This window comes from Schistosoma haematobium, chromosome ZW (genome assembly GCF_000699445.3).
Source record: "Schistosoma haematobium chromosome ZW, whole genome shotgun sequence".
Taxonomy (NCBI): Eukaryota; Metazoa; Platyhelminthes; class Trematoda; order Strigeidida; family Schistosomatidae; genus Schistosoma; species Schistosoma haematobium.
The window spans coordinates 83062687-83088198 of record NC_067195.1 but is presented as its reverse complement, the minus strand read 5'-3'; the positions used below and the strand labels follow the sequence as shown (position 1 = coordinate 83088198).

Sequence of the window (25512 nt, the reverse complement as noted above, 5' to 3'; positions counted from 1 at the left end):
ACATGCGTTGAAGCTCCATTTGTCGACACGTTCAAATCAAATGTAAGCCAAAAGATAGGCCATTTTCATCATGACTACACCAAATTATTCAGTCTAATGTCCATCGAAAATTCAAAAATTAAGACTGAATTCACTATTCTCAGAGCGCGTAGTACGTATTTGGCGTTACTGGGATCACCTTGCTAGGTTAATCAGAGGTAGGGCATAAAGATCGTGTTTTCGATGTAATCGATCGATATATATCATTATACCAACGATAAAACATATTCCTAATGACTCATAAAGTTTATACCCAACCAATCTTTGTTGAGACGCGCGCGCTAATTAAAAGGACAGTGGTATTTTTCCTCGCCGAATAGATTCTATTATTTTGATCGTTTATTACGTATCAAGACTAGTTTTTTCACTTTAATTGAATTTATTTCACTTAAGGCATTCGGTCAGAGTATCGTTTTCGTTTCTAAAATAGTTTGTCGTCGGTGTTTCAAAGAAGCAGTGATTTTGTACTTGCAGTGATTATCCTTGCTTTTGTGTAATTATTGCATCAAAAGCATTCTTGGTCTAAATCAAAGTACTTTAGCTAGTGTTTGAAATCTTGCTAAAGTTTGTATTGTGGTATCCTTTTACTCGTTGATTGACACCGTGTTCACACTGTGATCATATTGTGTTTTACACCTTAATCTGACTAGAATTGTTAGTAGTACTCACAAATGTGGACAACCAAACTGTTTGTTCCCTGTGGAGGAAGGAATGCAGTGTGATGAGTGAAAAAAGTGGTTCCATAAGATGTACACCCGTTTAAGTCCCACCACATACAAAAGATGTTCGAAGCCTAACTCACATTGGCTTTGCATATTTTGCTGTGCAGATAAGACGTTACTAATACAGGAGGCTATGAGCCTATTGGCTTTGGCCTGTAAGAAGAACGATGGCGCACGCGCTGATAACACGAGCACTGACAGTGACGAATGTATCAGTGTAGTACCTGCTGTTACGAGACGCCTTAAACAACCGACTTTGACTGACGGAAAAGTGAAATCTCCGTTAACACTAATGAGGGGGTAGTACCACCTGACACTGACATTGATAACCATCATTCGGATATCTGTTATAAACTATGTTGAAGGGCGTAATCTTTTCTCCAGGGAACAACATGGTTTGACATGCTTGACAAATCTCATTGCAAGAGAAGATTGGGCTGCTGCAAAAGATCGGAATATTCCTGTGGATGTGATCTTCATAGATCTAAGTAAAGCCTTTGGTAAGGTTTCCCACTCTGGTCTTAAATTCAAACTGAAACGTTTTGGAATCCATTACACAGTCGTCGATTGGATAAGTAACTTTCTCCATGACAGGAGACAAAGGGTAAGGGTTAATGGGGCTCTCTCCTCGTGGGTACCTGTAAAAAGTGGGGTTCCCCAAGGCACAATCCTAGGTCCTCTTCTCTTTTTACTTTATGTAAATGAATTGCCAACTGTAGCAAAATCATCCGTTCTACTCTTCGCTGATGACATAAAGATTTGGAGACCCATACATAGTATGTCGGATAGAATAGTATTACAGGACGATCTTAGCTCATTGGTGGCATGGTTAGACAGGTGGTCACTAGAAGTAAATCATAATAAGAGTATAGGGATGCAGTTAAATAACTCTGATGAATCGTATCACTATACACCACGTGGATTCGTGCTACCCAAAGCAAGAAACTATAAAGACTTAGGAGTTATATTAAGCAATGATCTCAAAACGACTAGTCACTGTAAGGCTGCTGCTGCAAAAGGCTATAGGGTATTATGGTCAATTCGTAGGTCTTTTCAGTATTTAGATGATGAAATGTTTAGATTACTATACCCGATTTATGTGCGACCACATTTAGAATACGGGATTCAAGCAGCGAGTCCTGGTTTCAAATATGAAGCAGATATGCTAGAAAGAGTCCAACGACGAGCTACTAAGATGGTACAGGGTCTATCTGGCCTATCTTATGAAGACAGACTGAGACACCTTAACTTATTTCCGTTATCTTACCGTAGAGTACGGGGTGATCTAATATTGGCTTATCGTATACTGAACGATGACCTTGGTATTAACATGTCTTATCTTTTACTTCCGTTTAGGACTGATCATTTGAGATGACATTCTAGGGAAGTTTTAAAACCGAGATCAAATCGTTTACGTCTGGAGTTTCGTTTCCCGCACCGAGTAGTGAATTAATAGAATTCTCTACCGGAACATGTAATATCAGCACCTTCTGTTAATATATTCAAAGCGAGATTGGACCTCCACAGTATCACAAACTTCAAGGATTAATATAAGTCGATAGACCTGTTCTTATTATTGAAGACTGAAGACTAATTTGACCTTATCAGCCGTATTGTGGGTCTGCAGATCTTTATGTCATCCACAAATAACAGAATAGTTTACTTAGCAACTCCAAACAAATAATCTCTGTAAATCAAAAGGAGGGTCTTGGGTTATTATTTGGGGGACCCCGCTTGTCACCAGTTCCTTTTGCAGTTTCAGTCTGCTTTCACTCATTTGCGCTTCTCACAGAGAAAGTTAGCCCAATGACTAACCTCATGATTCGTACCAGAACGTACTAGTTTTCGATCCCAGATCTAGGCGAGATGCCTTGTTGAGAGCTTGACTTAGATCTATAAAAATTACGTATACCAATATATCTATTTTTCATTGCATTCTAATCTTCTCTTGCAATGAGAAGACTAGTCAAACATGAAAGAGCTGTTCTACAATTATGTTTTCTCCTGACTAAATGATTGTTCCTATCTATGTGACGTAGAAAACTGCTCAAACAATTTTCTCCATCAACGTAATCACTATATTAGCTAGGGTGGATAAATGATATTCGCCGACTTAATGTCTACCTTGAGTTTTGTAGATCGAACTGGTTACTTCTTCCTTCCGGTCTCTCGGTGATTTTGACTGGTCCAGTGACATATCAAAAATTCTCCTTCCAGAGGTACCTGAAAAGGAAATTGTGTTAGGGTGACCGCAGTGCCCAAGGAACAACCGCTTGAGTCCAGTCACACACAATCTTTTTGTGTTGGCTCCGTACTTGTTGAAATCTTACCTCCAGAGATGGATATCCGTAAGATGAGGCAAGGTGCGCATTTTTAGGGTCGACCTTTTCTAATCCCACTCTTCCTTGTTGGAAGGCAGCATCGCTGTTTTGCTGGTTGTGTGAAGGAAACACCCTACTGCCGTCACACCTCTGTATAGTCAGCAGTATGGCTTCGCCCTAGGACCTTGGGTTTGCTGCTTCTAGTCTTACCGCTCTTCGACCGATCTGCCTGACATGATAGGACCTTGAGGATTTATTGTTCCAACCAGTTTAGTCCGATTGGCAAGCGGAAAAAGACTATTACTAGAGTTTTGACAGATATTTCTTCCAGAGCCCACATAGTTTAAGAATGCATTTCATCAGGACCACTGAAATTATCCGGTTTGAGATGTTAGAGTAGTCGTAGGACAACGTCATTCCTACTAAACATATGGTTCATCTAAATTACATTATCGGGACTAATAACTGTTCTTTCACCCTCATCTGATGTCCTAAAGCATGGTTCGTTAGTCATAAGGAGCTTGTTGGTAACTGTCTCAGAAAATAAACACCCTTTACAGGTTTATGCTTATTCAGATAGTAAGGAAATAGTTCAGGTCAAACTGCATCGAATACATGCAATGGAATTGAAGTACTGTTTTAAACTTTGCTGATATAAAGATTGTAATTTAGACTGATGCACATTATTCCCAGGTTCTGTGTAGTTTATATCTATGTTGTAGTTTACATCAATTAAATCTTATAAAACTGTTTGGTTACCATCAACTCAATGAAGTTCGACTAAGCTACTTGTTGGTTTGCATTTACTTCTGCTAAACCATATTTGAGTGTTTCCCGGTCAAGTCCTTAGATTTGTTTTCTGTAGTGCAATCGAATTGATAGATTCTTTCAAAATCCTTACTGGTATACTTAATAACTTTATTGACTTGCTGAAGAGTCCATCCTATAAGATTGGCGTATTGTATTGCGCCAGCTGATACGTGAAAACGTAATCTGTATCTCTTCAAAATTACGATTTTTTCACCTATGCTCGTTTATTTTGTATGATATTGCCTGTAAATATTTTACTTGGGTGCTTTTTGATTTTAGGTTGTAGTATGATTTGTAAAGACCATCTTTGGTTATGATTCGACGTATTATCGATTCAGTTTCCTTACTTGTTGATCCGGAGCCTCAAAATAATATGGAACTACTTACAGATAAGGATTACAGTGTAAACGCTTCTATGGACGATGACTCTGATAATGTTAACAAAGATGCCTCTAATGGTCTATCAGATATGAGTCCTTCATTCACTGGGCGATTAGAATCATATTTATCCAATGGTTGCATCAATGAATGCTCTTCCAGTTCAATCGCTCTATCAAATTCTAATTCTTGTTATATCGCTAGTGAAGACAATGAATGCTCTCTGTTTAACACTCCCACAAACGAGGCGACGGTAACTCTACCTGTTCGTTCTGTAAGAAACCAGTCACAGTCTCCTGGTATGGTTGATTTAAGCTCCATTCCTCTTCGTTCACTTCCAGGAGGACCAAGTTTGCAACATGCGAGAGATAGACTTAAGTTGAATACTCGAAAAAAAGAAACTTATAGGTGTCAAAATAACATTAGGTCCTGTTTAACTGCTCCAGTTTGTCGAAAAATAGAGCAAGATAATGGTGATTTCGAAACAGATGGATGTTTTTCGCAAGTAGATCCACTAGTAATGGAACTTGAGTGTTACATTCTACCATTCTATCGAAATTTGACAGAATGTGAATTAAAACTACCTATCAAGTTTGCAGCAAAGATTTATCGTGGTATACTGAAACAAGTATGTTACTTCTTGTTAGCTTTCGTGTTTATGTTTTCAAGTAAAATTTTAATATGCTTTTTGGAGAACAGCTGTTAAGAGTAAAAATATAGTTCGTCATGAATAAATTGTGTCAAAGGGTAAGCTAGTGAATATATTTGATGGTTAGCATCATATTTCAATGCTTGAAATTATCTCTAGATAATTACCATTCCTTTGATAAATACACGTGCAAATTATTTGTGCGGATAAAGTTCGTAAATTGGCTTCAATTACACCGTCATATTTCTCAATATTGTAAACAATATATTACCTGATACTCATAATACATTGATTTTCTAGTCATAGCTAAATAGTATTAATACGGGGTTAATTTAACTAGTTTTTGTTACTTCTAGTTATCAGCGTACCATCATTTAGATGAATGGTACTTTGAGATTCTGTACTTATTTCTTGTAACACTGCCTTAGAATCGCACTCAAATTCAACTAAGATGTTACGTTAACATCATCTAAAGTGTCTAGAGTTGATCATTTGCTTTTTAGTCAAAGTACCCGACTTCCGACAAATAACTCAAATGTTCAGTTCTCACTACTTATTTCAGCTTAGGTGGATAGATAATATTACTAGTCTTTACAGCTACAATGTAACTTAAAGTCTGTCAAATCTATGTGCATTTGATAAGTTACACTACTATTGAACAGTTCAAGATACGAAAAGTCAAAACAGTTTAATTAATATTCTTCTAGGAAACTCAGTTTAAGTTTCTCTTCAATAACATCAACCAGGAAGTAAAACTTTCAATAAATATAAGATATCACTAGAATCAAAATTCCATAGACTTATGAGCAGAATAAAATTCAAATAATTTTCTTATTACCCAACTATTAACTTGTGTTGTAATAACCAAATTTGTATTTCACTACCATATTTTGCAGAACTATACACTAAAATGTTCTTCCTAAATGTTAAATTGTTCTCAAAATATCTCTATTACAGTGATAGACGTCTATAAATACTGAGATTAGATGGTGGTTGGAGGTAGTCGACAGGAAACTTTGGACCCGGGTTTCGTGCTACTTGGCACTCATCAGCAAGGTGTACCTGTAATCTTGAGGGAACTGGTGCTCCCTGGCGGACTCGATCCCGTGTCACTCAGCTTCACAGTCAGAGACGTTACCACTGAGCTTTCCGGGCCGCGACCGACCTCCTGTAGGACTGAGATGTAATCACAATTGATTGATCACTGGGTGGTGATCAATGTCATGCTTGTCTAGTCCTTATTAGTGAAGATTGAATGCTATCGATCATGTTGCAATGTGGCCACCAGTCTAGGTGACTCGACACTGCGGGCACTATATATTGAGATTAGATGGTGGTTGGAGGTAGTCGACAGGAAACCCTGAACCTGACTGCTAAAATCTCAATAGATAGTAGTGATTTTTAATTAAAAATCCAATTTTCGACAATAGAACTCTTTCATGTATATATATGATATATTTGTACATTAAGGTAATTATTCACAACTCTGACTCTTATATCTCTATCCTTTTTCTCTCCTTGTTAACTAGAGTAAAAAGTTCAATTTTATATAAAAAGCTTCTTTGATAAAAACTCTAGAAAAATTAAACAACTTTAAATCTTATTCAAATTATGCATTAGTCATTAAATGATTATTAGTAGAATTTTATCAATTTGAACAGTTTTTATTGAGCCCGAAATCACAGTGAATGAAGTAATACAATAAGAGAACGCGTTGACAATCAAATAACTAATTACATACTAAATAAATTGATACAATCGAGAATTCACTTAGTCAATGGCGATATTTCATTCTGAATTAATACAATGAAAATACATTAAAATTTAGCTGGATGTAGATTTTAAGATTGATTCTCTTTGTCATACGTTTTATTTGGAGATATAGCATCTCCAACAAATATATATATATATATATATATATATATATATATATATTTAAAGAGTGAACTGGTATCTTTCATTTAGCTTGCAGCTGAATATGAACTTTTGATACTGTCTGTTGGGAAAGATAGATTACATGATGAATGTTTAGTTGTTCGTAAACGTGGCACTTTACAGCAGAAACAAGAGTTAGAACTGGAAGAACGAAAAGAAAAACAACGTCAGAAACAATTAAGAGAAAAAGAGGCCAAAGAAACGGTAGATAAGAAGGAAGAAATTAAAATTGGTAATTTTATTTTATTCTATGTCACTTAAATTATCAATTGGTTAACGTAAAGTATACAACTGAGCCAATTGAGAACGAGAAAACTTCTTCAAGCTTATGGCGTAAATATCAGATTAGGGTTGGAAATTAGGGTTGGGGTTTTACTCAGTAACTGACATATCAGTTATGATACCAGAATTCTTAATCACATATCTTGATCCTAATTCAATTTGAATATCTTTTACGCTAATTACGAATATGAAGAATCTCTTTGATTTCATCCCTTATTACTTAAGCATCGAATAAAGGCCGATTGTGTCTAATGGTTTTGTTGAACTTGAAGTTTAAAATTATCTGTAGTATATGTGTGCATCCCGTCTATCCGCCAGTTTTAATTTCATGCATATGCACCTCAGAATCTGGCGCGTGTATGTGTGCAGTCCAAATTTCTCAACTTTATATCAATATTGAACAAAATCGAAAACAAAGCAGTTACAATCACTAATGTCAATAGTACTAGAAAAACCAAGCTTTAGATGCGTAATTCAAAATAAAAGGGTGAAATCGGGAAGTGAAAAATGAAACTCATGTTATTACCTAGTGACATATACCCTATATACATGAATAAATTTTTTTATCCTACTCAGTAAGCGTCGGAAATGCTATTGTTTTATTTAATATTATTTTAGTTTGTATGGTATTATTAATATTCACTAAGAATTGTCCAAACAACTTCATTATTCTTATTACCTCTTGCTATGAGAAGCTTTAGTGGTTAGAGTGTTCAGGTTTCCCAGGTTCAAACTCCTCTCCATCTACTTCGGTTTGGGAAACCAGGTAGTATCATTGGCTCTCATACTCAAGTATCTAATTAATAACTGAGTTTTTAATGTTTTATGAGTAACGTTCATGGCAAACACGAATAAGAAAGAAACCTTTCTACATTTTTACGTAATTGGGGCTCAGCATCTTAAAAAATCTCCGTTTTAATGTCACGTCTGAATATTACCCCCACTTAATTCATTTTAAATAACTCTAGTACATCTGACTTTCATAATAGATATGATTCAAAGTTTAGTAACTTACTAAGTTATATTAATTTTCAGTTCTCAATCACCAGATCAATCTGTTATATCGATGTCAAGTGTGAATAACTTGTTAATTATGAAATGTGAAGTGGTAACCTAGTAATTAATGTTCTCAAATTACTACCACTGGATTGGAGGTTCTGATAAACGATTAATATCATCATCTCTCAAATATATAAAATGTGGCTCAAAACCGCTCAAGCTGATTTACATTTGATTACCGTGTTACGTTGATTAGTTAGTCACAAAATTGTTTAAAAAACCTATCTTTAAATCCTTCTATAATAAGCTTTTTCGGTCTATGGCTGTCATCCAACCTGTTAGAAAGAAACAATGAAAAGATACAAAACTTGGTTAATTATTATTTAGTGAGTGTACACATTTTAAGGAGTAATCCTAATGGTAAGCTTTCTTCTGATCTAATAACCATTATTATATAGTTTGTCGTTCAAAAGTAATGATCAATTTCCTGCAAACATATTCCTCAGTCTTTCTTCTCAAAAATATCTAAGTCGTCTACTTGTTGAGATTTATACATTTTATTGCGTTAAGTAGTCAGGTAAATTACGGGTCTGAATAATAAAGACACCCATAACCACTTTCTCATCGTCTGGCTTTCGATTGTCCTGATTGACAATTTAAAAGCGTTTGGTTTTTTATGAGATATTTACAATAATGGAGGTTTTTAAATGTTTGGACGTCGGTTATCTGCAGAAAACATAACATAAACTTCCTAAAAACGAAGTAATAAAAAATATTCATTCATAAATCTCTAGTCTTTATTCATCCTCATTTCAGTAATATTTTCCTTTCATTTATTAAAAAAATATTAGAAAAACTACAAACCGGTAATGGAAACTTGAATGGACATCAAGAAATGTGTTGTCAGGCTAGTTTTGATGAGCAAGGACGTGAGGTAAGCCAGTATTCCGTGTTAAATTTCATAACATAAATGTTTTCGAAATCTTATCATATTTACTTTCGGAATCATGGATAAAATATTATTATTCAACTAGAAATATAAATATACTCTGACAGAATTGTTGTTTTAGTTATCAGCGTAGAAACCTCGTAAAATAATATTTTTATTAAGTAACTTGTTTTATTTATTTATTTTAACACATAGATATTGGTACAAGGAGGCACCAAATACATATGCGCCACACAAATCTCATTTGATATGTGTGAGGGCTGTGATACTGCCCGGGTGCCCAAACCGAAGCAGGTTATTAAGTAACTGAAAGAATTTCAAGACTTTTGTTTAATTCACTCTCAAGAATGTCCATTTCTGATTTTGAAATCTTTTAAATTTGTTCAAAACTAAATAATGAATTAGTTTTTTCTCCGACTTTTTTTTACACAAGTAAAAGTACTCAGTTGGGGATAAAATGAGAAAGATTACTGTTGTCATTTGAGTAGGAAATATATTACTCAGTGTTAAATAATCAACATAAGCTAGTGATCGATTTCAATTAGGACAGCTTTTGGTCATCTGTTGACTGTATTTATTGATTTAAAATGAATAAAAACCTATTTCTCTCTAGCTGAAATTTGCCATGATTAATTTTCACCAAGTTCTAGAAATTTACTAGTGGATCTCTGAGTCAGTCAGTGATAGAAAACATGGAGCCTGACATATAAATATATACCTGAAATAAGCACTATTTATTGTAAAAAATGTTAACAAAATAAAATGCAGAAAGTAGAAAATAATATCAAATTCAATCAGTGCTAAACATAAGCAATAGGGCTCAAGTAGAACCAATGTGATCAAACAATGGAATTTTTGGACTTCATAGATTAATGCCAATCCTGGAGGTAGTTTTTGCTTTACAAACATTTTTCACCACTTCGAAACTTCCTTCAACTAACTAATCAAAGATATCGTTTGTAAGATAGTAGCTTCCTACCGATACATAGATATAACAAATTGGACAATATAGTTTTTGAAACTCACATGCAATTCTAATGGATCCAAGCAATGTAAACTGTGACTAACTAGTAGGGGAATACAGACATGACGTTATAAGTCTTTTATAATGGAGGATTGTAAATGACTTCTTCCCACTCTGTATTTATATTAATATACTTTTGGTTATTGTTATCTTGAACAGTCAGGCAAATGTGTCTCGTCCTTGTGATTTATAGGCAAACCGTATTCCGTGTAGTGTTCCTATAAGCATGAATTTTCTATGTGTCTTACATAGTTTATATTTCATATTGGTATTTTTATAAAGTTAGACCTGTTACCGTCGCCATATTGCGTTGCAACCTTACTTTCTGCTCTATTGAAAGATTTGTTGTAAATAGGATGCATGATTTAGATCATTACACAAATTTCATGTATCAGTAATACACATGGCGTTGAATATTATTAGTTCGACTGTATATGTCTACTCTTCAATTAACAATGAATATATATTTTCAGTATGAGGATTTGTGGAGATTGTAGTATTTTCACAGTTGAATTCACAAGTCAATCTAAACTAGACCACCATATTAGAACGAAACGGTCATCCAGTGCTTCCAGGTTTTCAATGATGATCTAGCTTAGATTGACTCATAAATTCAATTGTGAGAATATATATTTACAAACAAAGGACTCAGTCAATTACTTATAATTGACTCATCACATTGATATTACTGTAAGGTGTTTAAATGACAATATTAAAAGAGGGAATATGTGCTTAGATTGTCACTAATGTTTTTTTTATAAATTTTTCAAGATATATGTTTTCAGAACAAATTTAGTTACATCATCAACTAGTACTATATCAGTCTGTTAAATCTATTTTCATAATATCATATTCTCTTATCATTATGTTATACAAGTGGCATTTATTTATTCAGATTGGTCGAAAACGTGCTAAACGTATACGAAAAGAAAGAGAACGTAGAAAACAAGCTGAACGAAATAAAAAAATTATTCATAAAATTGATTGTTCAATTCAAACTATACCAGAAGATTATTGGTATTGTTCTTGGTGTAATGAACATATTCCACCTATAAGTCAATGCGGACATGAAGCAATTTGTCGTGCCGGTGTTCAACAAAAACAAATTGAAATTGAACTTAAAACTCGATTGAAACAACATCAATTACATATTGAAGCTAAAAAACGTCAACGTTTAGGTCTACCACCATTGAAGAATGAACAACAACATAATAATAGTAAGAAGAAAAATGAATTAATATTTCATTCACGTAGTCAAAGTCATAATCATCGTGATACAAAATCAGATAAATTAAATTCAACTAAACAAGAGGTTAGTTAATCGTTTAACATTGTTTTGAATATCTTTTCTTTTTAATAAATGTTTTTTTGTCACATCCCAATAAATAGAAGATTGTACAGTATTTAAACTTGTGTTCATTTAATTTCGGTTATTTATTTACTCTGAAGAAGTGGCTTACATTACGTCACAAAACATCAGAAATACAATTTTCCTACTCATTGGGATATCACACATAGTATATTTATCATTAACTTTCTACCTAATGCTCTATTTACTTAAAACTATTAATTCCAATCCTGACATTGATATTGTAGTGGCTTAGCCTCGTCTATCGATCACCTTGATAACCATTATTACATAAATCTCAACGGTGTTTGAAATCAGAAGGTAATAAAAAGTGGTGACTTCATTTTATTAACGGATAGCACAGACAACAAAGTTATAAGCACATCGAGCGAATTTGAAGCAGAGAGGCGAATATATGTGTGTGTGCAAGCAAATACAGAGGCGAATTTATAGTCAGATCGAATCAATGTGCAGCTAGGCAAGTTAAAGACTAATAATGGGATTCAAGTTCATATATACATAGGGAAGAGAATGATTCGTAGAGCGATATTTAAGTGATTGACATTTAAGCTAGAAAGAGATATGTGCGTAGGCTGTCATGTAATCAAGTGTACACGCATATACAGACAAGATAGTGATCATAGTAGTACAAAGAAATAGACGAATTGTTACTGTTCGAATAATATTGTCTGTCAAGTAAGTTAATAAAAGGGCTTAACAAAATTTAACCATAGTCGGAATTAACTGTAGGAGAGTTGTTATAATATCTTTTCTTTTTATTGTTGTTCGTTTTAATTATGATTATATTTGTGATTTAACGGTCATGATATAACTTTTCAAGAACTTATGGTCACATATTTCCTGTGTGTGCGTGTGTGTTCGGTATGCACTTTATGTATTAATCATATGATGACATTCTTCTTGATATCTTTAAGCATTGTGAAATAGGCGAATTAGCGAATGTAAATGTTTTCAATTTAGAATTTGTATTGTCTCTATTCCTAACGTTGTGGAATTCTAAAAAACTTTCAATAATTTACAAAAGCAGATTTTCAGTATAGGGTTGTGGAGATATCATGAATGGATAAATGATAGACCATCATTGAAAACCAGGAAGCACTGGACGGCCGTTTCGTCATAGTATAAGACTCATCAGCACTGTGCATGCGCGATTCGAACCCAGGACATTCGGTCTCGCGCGCGCACGCTCAACCTTCGAGTCCCGCATGCGGGGTCATTGATGCACACTACCGAGGAGTCCCATGCTGGGACAGGCCCGACCGTTGTTGCTACCTTGACGTGGTGGTCGGGCTTGCCTGTCGTGATGAAGCAACCGAGCTATACTGGCTGGAACAACCGTTCCTCAAGGTCCTACCATGTCAGACACGTCGGTTGAAGAGCGGTAAGACTAAGAGCAACAAACCCAAGGTCCGAAGGCGAAGTCATACTGCTGACTGTACAGAGGTGTGACAGCAGTAAGGTGTTTCCTTCAGACAACCAGCATGACAGCGATGCTGCCTTCCCACAAGGAGGGGTGGGGTTAGAAAAGGTCGACCCTAAAAATGCACACCTGACCTTACCTCACGGATTTCCGTCTCCGGCGGTAAGGCCCTTTGAAGAACGGAGCTAACACGTCAAAAACCTCCCACGAAAAGGCCGTGCGCGACCGGCCTCAAGCAGTTGTCCCTTGGGCACTGCGGTCACGCTCTCAGGTCACTGAGACCACCTCTAATCCAATTTCCTTTTTAGGTACCTCCAGAAGAACCCTTCCACGGTGTGGGCAACCGGGAAGTGATAACCGCCCTCATACCTTTAACAGCACACAAGACCACTGTATTCATAATCAACCTTCCTCTTCAATTTCTATTAATCCTCCTACATCGACTTTCAACTCTAAACTTCCTCTTTCGGCTTCCTCCTCAAGTGTCATCATAGCCAACGATTCTAGTGCTCAAACCTCTGTCCCAGGTCTACTGAAACCTCGCTCCAAACTACACATTAGAGCCTTCAACGTACGCACCCTATGTCAAATCGGTCAGCAGGCTTCCTTGGCTAAAACCCTAGAGTCTCTTTCCATTGATGTATGCTGTGTCTCCGAAACACGCATACAGGATTCCAGTGTGGTCATTCACTTGACCTCACCTCGGCAACACGGAGAGCCAACGAGATACACCCTACGTGTATCTGGTGACCCGATGGCCAGTTCTCGTGGACTGGCAGGTGTAGGCATAGCACTAAGCATGAGGGCGGAACAATCACTGCTAGAGTGGATCCCCGTCAACAGTCGTCTATGTGCTGTTCGGCTAAACGGCTCCGCAAGAACTCGGAAGGATAGGGACACACGTCGTTGCCTTTTCGTCGTTTCTGCCTACGCTCCCACTGACTGCAGCTCAGATGATGTGAAAGATGAATTTTACAGAAAGCTTTCTGAACTTCTTCAGAAAGCTAAACGCTCAGACATAGTACTCGTAGGGGGTGACTTTAATGCTCAGATAGGCAGCTTAAACCAGACAGAAAGGCATTTAGGTGGATATTTTAGCATTCCGGCACAGCGAACAGATAATGGTGACCGTCTGCTGCAACTGTGCTCAGACAATCGCTTATTTTTAGCAAACACAAATTTTAAGCATAAGGAGAGACGTCGTCTAACGTGGCGACCGCCTGCACCAAACCAACGATGGACTCAAATAGACCATATTGCCATCAGTCATCGTTGGAGAGGGTCGGTAGAAGATTGTCGCTCATTCTGGAGTACCTGCTTGGACTCCGACCACGCCCTAATACGGGCACGCATCTGCTTGCGCCTCACTGGACGCAAAAAAGCCACATTAAAAAGACCCATTAGAACTGAGTTGAGTAACGAGAAAACCAAAATTAGGTTCCAAGAACAACTGAGGTCACGATTAGGTAGTTCGTAAGACGAGGCTGACCCAGATGTTGCTTGGAAAGACATACAAGCAGCTGTGGAAACAGCAATGAAATCTGTTAGTGACTTAAACCACAGAGTTTCAAAGAACCAGTGGATTTCTTCAAAGTCTATCACACTGATGGATTCTCGCAAACTCGTCCCATCAGGTTCCGAACATGATGAAGAGCGACACCAAATCAGATCTAGGTTAAGAAAAAGTCTAAGAAACGACCGTGAGCAGTGGTGGGCAACGAAAGCAAAAGAGATGGAAAACGCGGCGACTATAGGGAACACAAGACAGCTTTACAGACTAATAAAAGAAACTGGAATTAATAAGTCAAGTGTAAGTGAGATTATATCGGAAAAAGACGATACTCTCATCTACTCCCAGTCCAGACGTTTAGAACGATGGGCGGAACATTTCAGAGAACAGTTCAACTGGCCTTCAGCTACTCTACAACTACCCTCCATTCCCAGACAGTGTGAATGGAACATTGAAGTAGGTCCCCCAACTCTTGCTGAAGTTCAAAAGGCTATAGTTAATCTGAAGCGAGGAAGAGCAGCTGGTCCAGATGGATTGGCTCTAGAGGTCTTTAAGGATGGTGGTCCAATTTTAGCGATTAGGTTGACTAATATTTTAGCTAAAATCTGGGAGTTAGACGTTATCCCATCTAACTGGTCACAATCACTTATAGTCCCAATATATAAGAAAGGGTCAAAATCATCCTGTGACAACCACAGAGGGATTAGTTTAACTAATATAATATCTAAAATACTAGCCTCGATAATTATCAGACGCCTAACTAAGACTCGTGAACTGCAAACACGAGAGAATCAAGCTGGCTTTAGACCTGGTCGTGGCTGCATCGACCACATATTCACCATTCGTCAGATTCTAGAACACAGGCATACTTATCGGCGTCCGACAACGGTGGTCTTTCTCGACTTAAAAGCAGCATTTGACTCTGTAGACCGCGAGATTCTGTGGCAGTGTCTGTCATTGAAAGGCGTACCCCAGAAGTACATAAACCTTGTAAAAGCTCTTTACTTGAACACTACTAGTCGAGTGAGAGCTTATGGCGAACTGTCATCTACTTTTGCAACCTCAAGTGGTGTCCGTCAAGGCTGTCCACTTTCTCCATTTTTGTTTAACTTCATCATAGATCTACTGATGGAAATAACTTTCTCGTCGACTGAGTTCTCGGGTATTGATCTCCATCCAGGAGGTCCACTTATCGACTTAGAATACGCAGACGACATAGTCCTGTTTGGTGAAGACGCTGACAAAATGCAGAGTCTTCTGGTAGCACTGAGCAACAATGCCAGGATGTTTGGAATGCGCTTCTCTCCCTCTAAATGCAAGTTGTTGCTTCAGGACTGGTCTGCGTTAACACCTGAACTAAGGATAGGGAGTGAAGTAGTCGAACGCGTTGACAACTTCACTTATCTTGGAAGTCTGATCAGCCCTAATGGGTTGGTGTCTGACCAAATCTCAGCACGGATTCGAAAAGCTCGTTTGGTTTTTGCCAACTTACGTCACCTGTGGCGAAGGCGAGATATCCGTCTATCAATAAAAGGACGAGTATACTGCGCGGCAGTCCGTTCTGTTTTAATTTACGGCAGCGAAACATGGCCATTAAGAGTAGAAGACACTCGTAAGCTATTAGTATTTGACCACAGATGCCTTAGAAATATTGCTGGCATCTGCTGGGATCACCGGGTAAGTAATAGTGAGGTTAAACGCAGGATATTAGGGAATGATGGTAAATCGGTTGATGAGGTTATGAATCTTCATCGACTGAGATGGTTGGGCCACGTGTTACGTATGCCCGAACACTGGTTACCACGACGTGCAATGCTATCCGGTATTGGAGATGGTTGGAAGAAAGTTAGGGGCGGCCAAACCAAAACGTGGCATCAGTGCTTGAAGTCACTAACTTCTAGTCTGAGCCATGTTGGTAGATGCAGACTACTCGGTTGGGGTCCGTGTGACTATCAGTCAGTCAGTAACAACGTAGAACTTCGTACGCACGTACATCAGTTCGAGTTGCCACACCACATTAGCACAGAGATGCAGTTGTCGATTCAAATCCCGTAGTGGTAGAGGTAATAAGAGTATAAGCAGTAATCGGGAAGATTAGGGTTTGGAGATGTTATTTAAAGAGTATAATCCAGTGAAATAAATTTGGAAAGAGGAAAAAAAGGGACATGAAGAATTCAGAAGATTAGAATTTGGCAGAACACAGAGAGTGGATGCACCTGCGCCATTGCAAACGATTTTGAGCCATGTCATTCAGGGTCTCTAACCATCGGTTGCTATCATCTCGCGGTCCCCAACCAGGTAGTCTATACCTACCAACATGACTCAGTTCACTTGTCAGTGACTTCATGGACTTGTGCCATGTTTTGGTTTGGCCGCCCCTAGCTTTCTTCCAACCTACTCCTATACCATTGAACATAGCACGTCGAGGCAGTCGGTCGTTGGGCATACGTAACACGTGTCCCAGCCATCTCAACTGATGAAGTTTCACTACTTCATCAATTGATTTGCCATCCTTACCTAGTACCCGTTTCCTAACAACTGTGTTACTTACTCGATGGACCCATGATATACGAGCAATGTTTCGAAGACACCTATGATCGAATACTAGTAACCTACGGATATCTTCTACTCTTACCGGCCATGTTTCACTGCCATAAAGTAGGACGGAACGAACTGCTGCGCAGTAAACACGTCCTTTGGTTGATAGACGGATATCTCGCCTACGCCATAAATGACGCAAGTTGGCAAAAGCTAGTCGAGCCTTCTGTATCCGTGCTGAGATTTCGTCACACACTAAACCACAAGGGCTGATGAGACTTCCAAGATAAGTGAAGCGGTCGACACGCTCAACTACTTCACTCCCTATCATTAGTTCGGGTGTCGATGCAACCCAATCCTGAAGTAACATTTTGCATTTCGAGGGGGAGAATCGCATGCCGAACATGCTTGCATTGTTGCTTATAGTGGTCAGAAGACTCTGCATTTTGTCAGCGTCTTCACCAAATAAAACTATGTCATCTGCATATTCCAAGTCAACAAGTGAATCTCCTGGTAGAAGTTCAACCCCTGGAAATTTAGATGAGGAAAGTGTCATCTCTAAAAGTACGTCAATGACAAAGTTAAACAAGGATGGAGATAGTGGGCAGCCCTGACGAACACCACTTGAGGTAATCAATTTTGATGACAGTTTGCCATAAGCTCTCACTCGACCAGTTGTGTTCGAGTAGAGAGCCTTTATAAGGTTAATGTACTTCTTTGGTACTCCTTTCAGTGACAAACACTGCCATAGAACCTCACGATCAACAGAGTCGAATGCCGCCTTAAGGTTGAGAAATACTACCATTGTGGGGCGTCTGAATGTGTGTCTGTGTTCTAGAACCTGACGTAGTGTGAATATCTGATCTATACAACCACGTCCAGGTCGAAAACCGGCCTGGTTTTCTCTAATCTGCTCTTCACGAGCTTTGATTAGGCGTCGAAGTATTATTGAAGCTAATATTTTAGACACTATATTGGTCAAACTGATACCTCTGTGATTGTCACAAGAGGACTTTTGTCCTTTCTTATAGACTGGCACAATCAGTGATTGAGACCAGTCAGATGGGATTACGTCCAGTTCCCAAATTCTACCTAAGACCTCGGTTAATCTCATTGCTAATACTGGACCACCATCCTTAAAAATCTCAGGAGTAAACCTGTCAGGGCCTGCTGCTCTCCCTCGTTTCAGATTTCCTATGGCTTTTTCAACTTCGTAAAGGGACGGAGGACCTACACTAACTTGCCATTCATGTTGACTAGAGATCGTGGGAAACCGAAGTGTGGCTGAAGGCCAGTTGAACTGATCCCTAAAGTGTTCTGCCCATCGATCCAATCTCCTGGATTGAGAATGTATAATATGTCCATCTTTCTCTGAGATTGTTTCGCTAATGGTCGGGTTCCTAATTCCGGTTTCCTTAACGAGTCTGAACAATTGTCTGCTATTACCTATTGCCGCTGCCTTTTCCATCTCTCTTGCTTTCGCTACCCACCACTGTTCGCGATCATTGCGTAGACTTCTTGTCAGCTTGCGCTTAAGCTGACTCCGCTCTTCATTATGTTCAGAGCCAGGTGGAATGAGTTTCCGAGCATCTATACTCTTAGCTTGACTGTCATTTAGTAGGCCCCTAAGAGGTTTCCTTGCAGCGTCTTTCCTACGTCCAGTAAGACGCAAGCAAATATGCGCTCGCACTAGAGCATGATCTGAATCTAGGCATGTGCTCCAGAATGAGCGACAGTCTTCTATCGAGCCCCTCCATCGGTGGCTGATAGCGATGTGATCTATTTGGGTCCAACGTTGGGACGAATTAGGGGGTCGCCATGTTAAAAGATGTTTTTCCTTATGCTTAAAGTTAGTACTTGCAAGGAAAAGGTGGTTATCTGAGCATAGCTGCAACAGACGGTCGCCATTATCTGTTCTTTGAGCCACGACACCATAAGATCCACCTAGTTGTCTTTCCCTATCGCTTAGTTTACCTACTTGAGCATTAAAGTCACCGGCCACTATTACTACATCCGAGCGCCTAGCTTTTCGGAGAAGGTCGGAAAGCTTTCTGTAAAACTCATCTTTTACATCATCTGAGCTGCAGTCAGTGGGAGAATAGGCAGAGACGACGAAGAGGCAACGACGAGTGTCCCGATCTTTCCGGATTCTTACTGTTCCGTTCAGTCGGACAGCGCACAAGCGGCTGTCTACTGGGATCCACTCTAAGAGGGCTAGTTCTGCTCTGGGACTCAATGCTATACCTACGCCGGCGAGGCCACGGGAAGCAGAATCAGGGCTTCCAGATACACGAAGCGTAAATCGAGTCGGTTCCTTATTTTGGCATGGTGAGGTCAAATGAATGACGCTACTTGGATCCTGTATGCGCGTTTCGGAGACGCAGCACACATCGATGGCGCGAGATTCTAAAGTTTTAGCTAAGGAAGCCTGTTGTCCTATTTGGCAAAGTGTTCGTACGTTAAAAGCTCCTACGTATAGTTTAGAGCGTGGTTTCGGAAGACCAGGAATGGCGTTCCACGTACTCGAATCGTTTGCCCTAGCGGTGCGAGGTGATAAAGAGACGTGAGGAGGGTTAGTCGGGGAGATAAGAGAGGTATTAGGAGGTGTAGGAAGGATTTGAATGTGACCACCTTGGTCTCTTGTGCTGTTACGGGTATGAGGGCTGATGTCACTTCCCGGCTGCCCACACCGTGGAAGGGTATTTCTTGAGGAACCTGAAAAGAAAATCGGATTAGTGTTGGTCTTGACGACCTGGGAGCGTGACCGCAGAGCCCAAGGGACAACTGCTTGAGGCCGGTCGCGCACGGCCTTTCGTGGGAGGTTTTTGACGTGTTAGCTCCGTTCTTCAAAGGGCCTTACCGCCGGAGACGGAAATCCGTGAGGTAAGGTCAGGTGTGCATTTTTAGGGTCGACCTTTTCTAACCCCACCCCTCCTTGTGGGAAGGCAGCATCGCTGTCATGCTGGTTGTCTGAAGGAAACACCTTACTGCTGTCACACCTCTGTACAGTCAGCAGTACGACTTCGCCCTCAGACCTTGAGTTGCTGCTTTTAGTCTTACCGTTCACCAATCGACCTGCCTGGCATGGTAGAACCTGCAGGAACATATGTTCCAGCCAATATAGCTCGGTTGGGTCATCACGATAGGCAAGCCCGACCACCGCGTCAAGGTAGCAGCTTCGATCGGGGCGCGTGACTATCGTAACCAATGGTTGGAGACTCTTGGTGACATGGCTCAGAATCGATCACAATGGCGTCGGTGTATACACTCCCTGTCATCCCTTAAACTAAGAGATTAAAATCGCTTCATATCTTTCTTTCTACGAACCAATTCTTTCTTCTTGTACTATATCTCTATATGCAATCTTTCTCTTATATATTACCACCTTTGACCTAATCACTGCTATGAATCCGGTGTTCATCTTGTTGTGCTGATGCGGTATGGCAACCTGGACCGATGCACATATGTGCCTGGTCCTACGTTGTAGCTGACTGATACTGGGACAGGACGGTCATCCAGTGCTTCCAGGTTTTCAATGGTGGTCTAACATTTATCCATTCATGATATCAATCTAAAAAACCGATTTGTATTTTAACTGCGGTTATACTTTGTATCAGGAAACGTTATTTATTTCGATGTGAATAACACACTAACTGATGTTTTCATAGAAATAATTCAATCTGATGATTTTTTAGCTCCCATGTATACAAAACCACTTTTTACATGAGTTCATATTTTGTGTGCATCTTTAGAAGTATTAATTGTATCTTTTTATTTTGTTTTAAAATCTATTATCTTCTGATACATTTGTTTACTATCTATTCCGTAATACTTTGAACACATTTCTATAACTAAAACATACATAGGAACAAAAATGGGTGTAGCGACCTTCGAGTCAAAAGCAATCAACCATTTAATTTTAAGTTTGAACGCCACTCTATCTCTTTCGATCTAGAAAGTATCACTAATCTATCCTCTAAAAATGTAGCTTTTATCTGAATACATGAATATGTACGTAATAAATGAGTCACATCCAACTTAGCACAAGAAACGAAAGTTCACTGTTTTTGAACACGAATATGTATTCAGCCAAAACGCTTTTGGGATGGTAAAGACGATTTTTAGTTTAGAAACAAGATGTTATTGTCCATTTGACTTTATTCTGATATTATCATTATTTAACAGGTTTTTAATTGTTAGACATTCAGAAGAATTATCCAGCATCATTTGTACTCAAACAGTTAGTTAGATGCAAACAATGGTACATCAAAATATATTTGTGTCACACAATAAAAATGAGATTGTGAATAGATAGAGAATGGAACGTGAGCATAATAAAAAAGGAACAAAATTGAGTTAGTGTATAAGAGTTAAAAATAATGACAATAATAATAGAAGTAGTTCAGCTACGAAAAATACAACTAGAAAGAATTTTTACAGTTAACGAAGTTACTCTCACCTATATGAAGAAAGTAAAATAAGGTTACAGCAGAACTCCCACTGGCTTCTATTCTGAGCCATGCCTGATAACGTCTATGCATAATCATACATATAAGTGCTTTTATTAAAATGAGCACAAATTTCAGCTTCTCACTACTACTACTACGAAAAGATATACTCAAATGATCGCTTAACTTGATGATTTTCTTCATTTCATCACAAAATGAATTATCTTCGTCATTTTAGAATATTATACAATCTTTAATTTGAACGTTAATTACTACACCATGGAAAGGTGCACAAACTACCTTGTACACTGTACTAATGGATAATTTTATTCCTGGAGGTTATTATTCAAATTGTACACTGAAAAAGCCACCAAAATGTGGAAGCCAGAAAATGGTTTTGGAATAAAACACATGAACTATTGAACACACAGTGTGATAGTTAAATGTGAATGTTAACTGTGTAAACAGAATTCTGTGTTCATTTTGATGATCGTATTATGACAAATTTGGCAAGAAATCAGTTAATATAATATGGCGATCTTCACTTTGGACACATTGATGTGAGTGAATGGATTAGTTAGAAGTTTGTCTGTGTTTTCTGCTTGATTGCTCGACATTGGATATAATGTCGGTATTTCGAAATTTCTCAAAATAATCGAAAAACATAGGAATTCAACTTTATTAAACTTCCCCGAATCGACTATATTTATTTACTCATTTACCTAAACACATGAACATTGGTACAAAGGGGCATCAAAATATATGTGCGGCACACAATAAAAATAAGATTGTGAAGAGATGGAGAAAAAAAGTGAGTACAAGAAAAAGGAAACAAAAGTGAATAGAAATTGTTTGAAAGTGAAAAAAAAATTGGGGAAGCAGTCCAGTCAAGAAAAATACAACCAGAAAGAAATCTTTCAGTCAAAGAAGCTCCTCTCACTCATATGAAGGAAGTAATTTATAACAGGATCGCCACTGGCTTCTATTCTGATAACATCTCGAGACACTATGTTACACCATCTTTAGGACCCCTACCGGGGATTCGTGAAGGACCAACAGATGCTGTAAAGTCTTCTTTCATAACACGACACCATGTCACATACTGATAATCTCTCTACTTTTATGAATCAGTCCCAGTGCCGGCAAATAATAAACGATGTGGAATTTGCTGGGATGACACTCGTAGTGCATATCCAAGCCACCATCAGTTAAATTATCATCGCTGTGCTGGAACACACTTTGCCGAACCTCTTCACCACTAACATGGTGTTGTCAGTGAATGTCATGTCATTCGGAGACAACGACGGCCAAACACAGAGAGTCGGTTGACATCCTCAACTTAGAGAGGCCAGGTTTTACAAGCATAGAGTAAAACTGCTCTCACCGACGCATTGTAGATCCAACCTTTTACAGACAGACTAACGAAGGCGTCAAAGATGGCCCAGACTGAAATAAGCCACTTCGACGTAGATTGGTTTCATCAGTCACGTTACCACCAGGACTTACACAGATACCCTCAAATACACGAACTTCTCAACTACTTCTAACTGCCCACTACTAAGAGCGAATGTAGTTACAGGGTCCTACCAGTCTTGTAAAAGTAAAAGGTGCAAAGCATATCCCATACCTACAGACACTGATTGCCAACTGCTTAAGTATGGATTACATGGTTCGGGTATCATCGGATAGTAAGACCATATCATCCATATACTCAAAGTCGAAAAGTATTTCTCCAAGTAACAGATCCACATCATCATTACATACATACATCAGAGCTGTTTCCAGAACGTCATTGATAAAAGCTATACTCAAATACAATATACTTAGAAATATTGATATGCTATATTTGTATTGTGCTCGAAATTATTAGGTACCAAGTTTTGTTTTAATAAAATAAATCAACTCAACGTATGTTTAAAAATTATGATATATCTATCTTCAATTTCACTGATTTTATCTAAGGTGAGTTTTGAATATGTATCCTTTGTACAAATTAAGCTTAAAATAGTAGATCAATTAGATATAATTTTTTTTCTCTTATTTCATTTTAATCTTAATTGTAGAAAAAGTTAACACCAGATATCAATAATCCAACGATCAAAGCGAAAACCGCATCAGCTAAACTCGGTGAAGTTCATCCTAATGATGTAGAAGCAATGATAAAACTTATGCAACGTTTATGCACAGAATCTAAATGTAAATTATTAGCTGATAGTGATGGCCTATCTTTATCAAATAGTAAATGTCCAAAATGTAAACGTGCTTATTGTCTTGTACATCGTCCAATTGGAAAACATACTGCTTGTCCATTAAACTCAGAACTAACTACCAAAGAATGTGATGGTACTACAACATCTATAGCTTGTGGTTGGGATTCAAATGAAAAAAAGGAAGCATTAAAACTTGCTTTACGAGAACGTAAAGCAAAACTAAGAGAGTTACGTGAACGATGCTGAAAAATGATGTTTTTTTTTAAAGGCTGTGATTTAGTAAAATTTGTTTTATTATATTTTCTTATTTGACATATTTACATTAACTCTTTGTAATATTAAATTTAGAAATATTTTTAAAATGGCTTCCCTATCTCCATAGATTCTCAAAACGATTTCTTGTAATTTTAATTTTAGTAGTAAAATTATTTCTTTTTTTTACAAATTGTAATGCTAGTGAATGGTTGATTCGATGTGGGAGGGGTTGTTCATAAATTTAGTATTGAATAAGCGTTAATGTACAATCACTCATAAATTGAATCAAAAAACTATAGATTGACCGAAAACTATTCACTAAACATGGTAAGCGGTTGGGATTAACAAGCTATTATTTAGGGGAAAATAATTGAAGGGTAATCACATTTTCAAAGTTCAGGCGATGATTAGTCAGTGTATCTGTTGTTAATTTTGAGTGATGTCACGGATATTTAGTACGCTGAAGATGCATTGGTTGTTCACATAACTAACTCGGTTGAACCTCCAACAAACACTCTGATAATATATCTCAGCCCCATTTTTCTCAACGTAGTAATGCTTTAGTCAGTATCGAGGTTTGAAGTGAACACAGTGATAAGTACCACTTTACTTGGTGAGAATCCACAAAGGGCAGATTATAGAAATTATAGTTCCTGGTAGGGAGTAAACACATCATGAGAGTAGCTTGCAGTTTTATTTTGGACAAAACATGTTTCATGATGCAGTCTAAACTATTGCTGTCACCCAAATGTTGAACATGCGCTCAAACGGATGTGAACACCAACAGGACAATAAATTGCCTTTCATTCTTACAACAATCTAGGAATTACTTCAAGGTATGTACGCATAATAAACAATTGTTAATTACATGGATAGTTAGTTTTGTCACAGCTAAATCATACATGCCTTAATATTTAGTGTCAAGTGAACATTTGATCAAAATACTTAAGATCAATAATACCACAGTTTAGTCGAAATAAACTCAAATATTACTTTAGTTTTCAGTTACATCAATATAGTTCCTAATAGACAGCGGACGCTTTTATAACTTCGTGCATCACACCACCTATTCCTTTCGTTCAATGTAAAATTCGTATGCAACAGAACTAGTTTCATACATTCTAAATTCGTAATAACTACACCATAACCGTCGATCACGTAGTTACATTAAATTTGTATGGATAAAATGAGTCATTACATTGGTTATACAATAAGATATCTAGTCAGTTGTAAAGATAAACTATATCCGAGGTAGCCTTCTCGTATAAATAAGTTTGGCGCTCTCTCTCAAATAAATAAGTTGTTTAGTAGCCACCTGTTTTATGTGAATCTGAATATTCCTTTCTTTAATTGGTTTTGTGTTATTCACAATCATAACAACTCAAACTGGATACACTAAAATGTTGCAACTTGTACCCAATTCATATTGGAATTAAACGTTAAAAAAATCTAGAATTTCTTGCTATCATCAATATACACAAACTCAATACTAAATCATTCTTACTTTAAAAGTCCATCTCTCTCTAGAATATTTAATTTTAACGTACTTCCTGCTGTATATTTTGGTAATCATTTTATATAGGACAATAATTGTCAATTCATTCATATTTTACAGTATATCATTCCTAGTTTATTTTATTGTGATAGTACTTTT

At 37.8% G+C, this 25512-nt stretch overlaps 1 protein-coding gene across 2 annotated transcripts; it reads left to right on the top strand.

Moving 5' to 3' along the window:
* The first annotated feature begins 132 nt into the window (after positions 1-132).
* On the top strand, positions 133-25000 carry MS3_00004553 (uncharacterized protein). Of its 2 annotated transcripts, XM_051212489.1 has the most exons (6): positions 133-197; positions 4172-4898; positions 6885-7086; positions 8987-9069; positions 11004-11420; positions 23457-25000. In XM_051212489.1, the coding sequence occupies exons 2-6, from the start codon at positions 4206-4208 to the stop codon at positions 23847-23849; spliced, it is 1788 nt and encodes a 595-aa protein (XP_051072675.1). In that variant the 5' UTR covers positions 133-197; positions 4172-4205; the 3' UTR covers positions 23850-25000. The 2 variants fall into 2 exon arrangements, with proteins under 2 accessions (XP_051072675.1, XP_051072674.1); XM_051212488.1 differs by having other exon boundaries at positions 133-4898; positions 6885-9069; positions 21131-25000.
* The last annotated feature ends 512 nt before the right edge of the window (positions 25001-25512 follow it).

Bases quoted from the DNA above. Each gene is read 5' to 3' on its own strand.
- MS3_00004553 (XM_051212489.1), top strand. From the start codon at position 4,206: ATGATTCGACGTATTATCGATTCAGTTTCCTTACTTGTTGATCCGGAG. The intron at 9,070-11,003 runs GTAAGCCAGTAT...TTATTTATTCAG, and splicing joins TTGATGAGCAAGGACGTGAG to ATTGGTCGAAAACGTGCTAA. The intron at 11,421-23,456 runs GTTAGTTAATCG...TCTTAATTGTAG, and splicing joins TAAATTCAACTAAACAAGAG to AAAAAGTTAACACCAGATAT.